General features: G+C 37.2%; 1 protein-coding gene across 1 annotated transcript; it reads left to right on the top strand.

Moving 5' to 3' along the window:
• Positions 1-2,764: 2,764 nt before the first annotated feature.
• LOC133688531 (growth-regulating factor 5-like) lies at positions 2,765-4,514 on the top strand. The gene is made up of 4 exons (XM_062108040.1): positions 2,765-3,138; positions 3,233-3,704; positions 3,795-4,150; positions 4,270-4,514. Exons 1-4 carry the CDS (start codon positions 2,952-2,954, stop codon positions 4,275-4,277), a joined length of 1,023 nt encoding a protein of 340 aa, XP_061964024.1. The 5' UTR covers positions 2,765-2,951; the 3' UTR covers positions 4,278-4,514.
• Positions 4,515-5,037: the final 523 nt, after the last annotated feature.

Genomic DNA, 5,037 nt, shown 5'->3' with positions numbered 1-5,037 from the left:
TCATATTGTTGTTTTAGAATCTTTCATGCCTATTTTACTTGAATGGCTCACATGACTTTTGGAAAGATAGGATAAGCTACCCCTCTCCGAATTAATCTAAGAGCTCCATCATTTTTACCCCTTCTATCCTTTAAAACTCTAACTTGTGTTATGGATCAGTTTTTTATTGATTCAAGCTCCTCAAATTCAGTCCATATCACCTTTCACAAATCAAGTGAAATGAGCAAAGTCTTTATCTTTATGCTTTTAAATTCATAATTTTCTCTTGCAGACATAGAAGGCTGGACAGTACTCTAGTTTAAGTTGTTTGCCTTCGCCATCTCTTCTAAATCAGTTTATTTTACTTGATTTCACCTCAAAACTCATCTTTCTTCGATCTAAGCTCTGATACCATTACTTGATACTACTACTGTTGACTAAATTATTAGCTTTTATGTGGTTAAAACAACATCAAAATGCAGGTTTTAATGATTAAAACAAGTCTGCAATTTTCTGCTAGATAGCATGAATAACGGGAGATAAAACACTGTAACTTTTTTCTTTTCCTTTTATTTTTCCATACATACCTCCAGAACATTGAAACATATATATATACACAAAGAACTAACACATCTCAACCTTAATTACATTTATTCATCTTAATCACCTTTTAATCTAACTATAATTAATTATGTTTTTTTCCTAACACAGGTTAACTAACTAAAATCAAGGTTAAACAGCTGTAAGTAACTTTACTAGTTAAAGCATATTAACATGAACACTTTCCCTGTGTTTTCTCTTCTCATTCCGTTAAAAGGATGAAACAATAAAGATCTCAATATCAGAATTTATTACTAGCAATGAGAGATCTACCTAACTAGCTCTAGTTATATCGTTAACTAGTTTATCTAAAAAACACAAATGCCATATCATTAATTTGATGAAGTAAATGGCGCGCCGATGAAAAACTAAGTGAGAATTAAAGCTTTGATTTCAATTCCATCCCACCGTCCACTCTTAGCCAAACTCTCTTGAACCAGATCATTTAGTGTAAGATAAAATATAGTTCTCGGATAAACGTTAAAAATGCAGCAATTATACCTTCACAAGGCAATCCCATTTTTTTAGTTTTCAGTAAACAATTCTATTTACGGCGTTATATTGAGCATCTGATCTGCTGATAAAGCAGCGGGATCAAATTAACAAGACTCCGATGGGGAAAAAAAAACCAACAGAGCACAAAACATAATAATTGATAAAGAATTGTGGGTGTTGGGATAGAAGAGAAGTCATATGTGTAGCATGTAGCTTGACTGCCATATTGAGAACTTTATCATGAAAACTCATCTTAAGAAAGAAATAGTGTTACTCGACTTTAAATTATTGATTTAGATGGTGAGTCTCCTCGAATTATAATTTGGGTTCTAACCCACTGAAAAACTGTATAAAAAGACTAAGATGGTCAAGGAGGAACCAAACTATAAGTGGGACATTTCAAATGACACTACAGTAATAATGGTTTTTGTCTTTTTGGTAGAATAGAATAGAATAGAGGTGTTTTTTGACTGTGCTGTGAGATTGAAGAAAGAATGCTGCTGTTTGCAGGGATGTAACATACTAAGTAAGGCCTGGCTCCCAGTTAAAAGATCCCAGGTGAGCACTACACCTGTATCTGCGAGACTGCAAATTACTTACAGGCAACCCTACAAAAAATGTGCTTCACAGTGAACGAAGACTGAGTAGCTAATATGGAAAGAGATGTGTTAAAAGAAAAACTAATTCAGGAAAACTTGGGTAAATGAATGAAAAGCTGAGTTGTTGAGGCAAAATAAAGGAGGACAGGCATGTGTTTGGGGCAGAGAAACAGTACTGTACAGAAGAGTAAACTGTCCCCACCTCGGCTCTTCCTCCTCCTCCTCCTCAGTGCACTTCCCTGCCACCTGCCGCCAATCACTTCCACCTATGGAAGAGAAAAAAGGGTCCTTCGCTTTCTGCTAAACAAGTTCAGACCTCCCTCTAACCAACAGTTTCTCCCTTGCAATATTATGGCATCTTCACTCCCCCACCCACTGCCGCTGCTATTTTGCAACCCAAATAATTACATTCATTTAGTTTACGAAACTACACTTCTAAACTTCAATTTATATTCATGATCTAAACCAATCGCTGGCTTTGCCAGTTAACTGAGTTGCAAATACTGGTGAACTTTAATGAGGACAAATGCTGTGGAGTTGAATAGTGCATAAACATGTAATTAATGAACAAAAAAGTTTAACAGCACAATCACATGCTCGTATGTAACCAGACATACTGTCTCCAAGGTTTCTTTGTGAAAAAAAACGAAATGGAAATTAAATGAAAAAACTCACCAACCTAGTGGTCTGTACAATAACTAAAGTCTGGCATTAGCTAGCATACTTCAAATCTCTCGTATGTATCAGGATGTGTAGATATGACACAAGCGTTATGCCTTCTCTTAAACACGATGGAAAGGATTGCTAAATGCACTCCTACACATAATAGACGCGGCACTCATTTCCATGTCTCCACAATGTGGAGAAAGCAAAACCAAAGATGCTTACAAGGCTAACCCTAAAGCTCGATATTTAATTGTTTTCAGATTTTAGTACTTTTTTTTGTACATTTTTTTATGGATTTATGCAACGATGTCAGGGACAAGAACAGCAGTAGCAGCAGAAGCAACAGAGGTGCAGTCGTAATAAGAGCAGACTCACTCAGTGCTAGAGGGAGAGAGGAGGTGGCAGCAGTATTATGTATCACAGCCATTAGTTTCTCTATTCATTCACAGAAGATGATTCCGCAAGTAATTGACTGAGAAAATACCATTAAAAACTATCAGCCCAACAAGACCCAAAAAAAAAAACCCTCCTTTTGTCTCTGAAATCTCTCTATAATTTACAACTTACGAATCCTTTTAATTGGTTCTTTTGGGCATCTTTTTTCACTCAAATATGTTGAATACAACAATTTCCAGAAATAGGTTTCCTTTCACTGCAACTCAATGGCAAGAGCTTGAACACCAAGCTCTCATTTACAAATACATGGTCTCTGGTGTTCCTGTCCCGCCAGAACTCCTCTATTCTGTCAAAAGAAGCTTGGGATCTTCTTTGGCATCAAGACTCTTCCCTCACCAACCTAGTAAGTTGATCTGTACCTATTGCTTTGAATGTTTTTTTTTTTTTTAAAAAAAGCAAGTGTTCAGAAAGAAAGTTGGGACTGTGTGTTTTTGCAGTTGGGTGGGGTTGTTTTCAGGCGGGTTTTGGCAGAAAAGCAGACCCAGAGCCAGGAAGGTGCAGAAGAACGGATGGAAAAAAATGGAGGTGCTCAAAGGAAGCATACCCAGACTCAAAATATTGTGAGAGGCACATGCACAGAGGCAGAAGCCGTTCAAGAAAGCCTGTGGAACTTATTTCAAGTACTACTACAACAGCAACAACAATTCCTTTAACATCAATCAACAGAAACCTCTCTAACCCCACTATTTCACCCTCCAGCTCCTCTTATTCTTTCTCTCACCCTTCATCTGCGGAATCTGAAGTTTATGCCCATCAAAACCCTTCGCATGGAAACTTCCTTAACCCCTTCCTTTATCCTCATTCTTCATCTTCAGGACCTCCTGATTCTGGTTTTTCACCTCTAAATAGCACCCCTCACAACCTGTTATTGGAGTCTGGATCTTCTCCTCAAGTTGACAAAGAGCACAGGTGTGTGTAAGTTCAGGAAACAAATCTATTGCATATTTTGATTTCTTTGTTTTCATGATGGCTTAAGTTTTTTTTTGCATGAATTATAAGGTATTATCATGGAATGAGGGAGGATGTGGATGAGAGAGCTTTCTTTCCAGATGGTTTAGGGAGTGCAAGAGGTGTTCAAGATTCATATAACCAATTGACAATGAGTTCCTACAAAGGTTACTCACTGTCACAGTTTCAAACCTTTGCTGATAGTTCTAAAGAAGAGCAGCAACAACCAGGGCAGCACTGCTTTGTTTTGGGCACTGATATTATCAAGTCATCAGCAACAAGGTCAATCAAGTTGGAGAAAGAAACTGAAACCCTGAAGCCATTGCACCATTTCTTTGATGAATGGGAACCAAAGGACGCAGACTCTTGGCTTGATCTTGCATCCAGTTCAAGACCTCACACTTCTGGTAATAATAATATCATCTCAATAATATAGTAAACGAATTTAATTTGTGTTACTCTAGCTTCTTGTACCTTATTATTATTATTTTTTGTCTTTGTATAACAGGATACTTATGTTTTGCAGATGATTGAAGTCTCAATAATGGATCTTTGTAAGATGACGAAAACAGTACTTGTTCGTGGGTCATCAATGCCTCTCTTGCCTCAAATGATGAAATTGTGCCCCGGGGAAGGGGTTTTTTTTTTTTTTGGTTCGCTCTGAAGGTGTGGGATTAATAATGTAGGGCCACCAGAGGATTCCTGTCTTTTGCTTCCTTTGATCATTATTTTTCTCTTTCCCTTGAAAGAAACATGTTTGGGATTTGTAGACTTGCTTGTTTGACTGGTAGCATGTTCAATATACATGTGCTTTTGGCTCCACAACTGCAGAATTAGAAACTAGCAGAAACGTATTTCTCTTTTGGCATCTGCATGCTCATTCTAGCCTAGTCCATACATATTAGGGGTCCCATCAACCAATATGTTCAGGAAAATGAGTTGTCCGTTCCCTACTACCACCAGTACTGACTTGTTTAATCTGAAATCTGGGAGAAAAAATCTTTTAATCTGTGTTTATCAGAGAGGACATACAATTTGAACTTGATTAATTCTTGGATTCGTTGTATTAAAATTTATCCATCGTCCACAGGAATAAAAATTATTGTCTCTTTTGTTCTCTTTGAATTGAACAAGGAGTCCAAGCTATCTCTCTCAACTATGATTGAAAACCATTGCTCCAATATGACATCTTTGTACTTCTTATGCCTCTTAAATTTCTGATGATTGATTGACGGAAATTAGCTCCACCTGGAGAAGTTTACATTCTCCTATCTGCTATGCAAAATTGGTGCAG

This window comes from Populus nigra, chromosome 1 (genome assembly GCF_951802175.1).
Source record: "Populus nigra chromosome 1, ddPopNigr1.1, whole genome shotgun sequence".
NCBI classification, from domain to species: Eukaryota; Viridiplantae; Streptophyta; class Magnoliopsida; order Malpighiales; family Salicaceae; genus Populus; species Populus nigra.
Note: the sequence above shows the minus strand (reverse complement) of the source record. Positions and strands in the feature narration are given on the sequence as shown.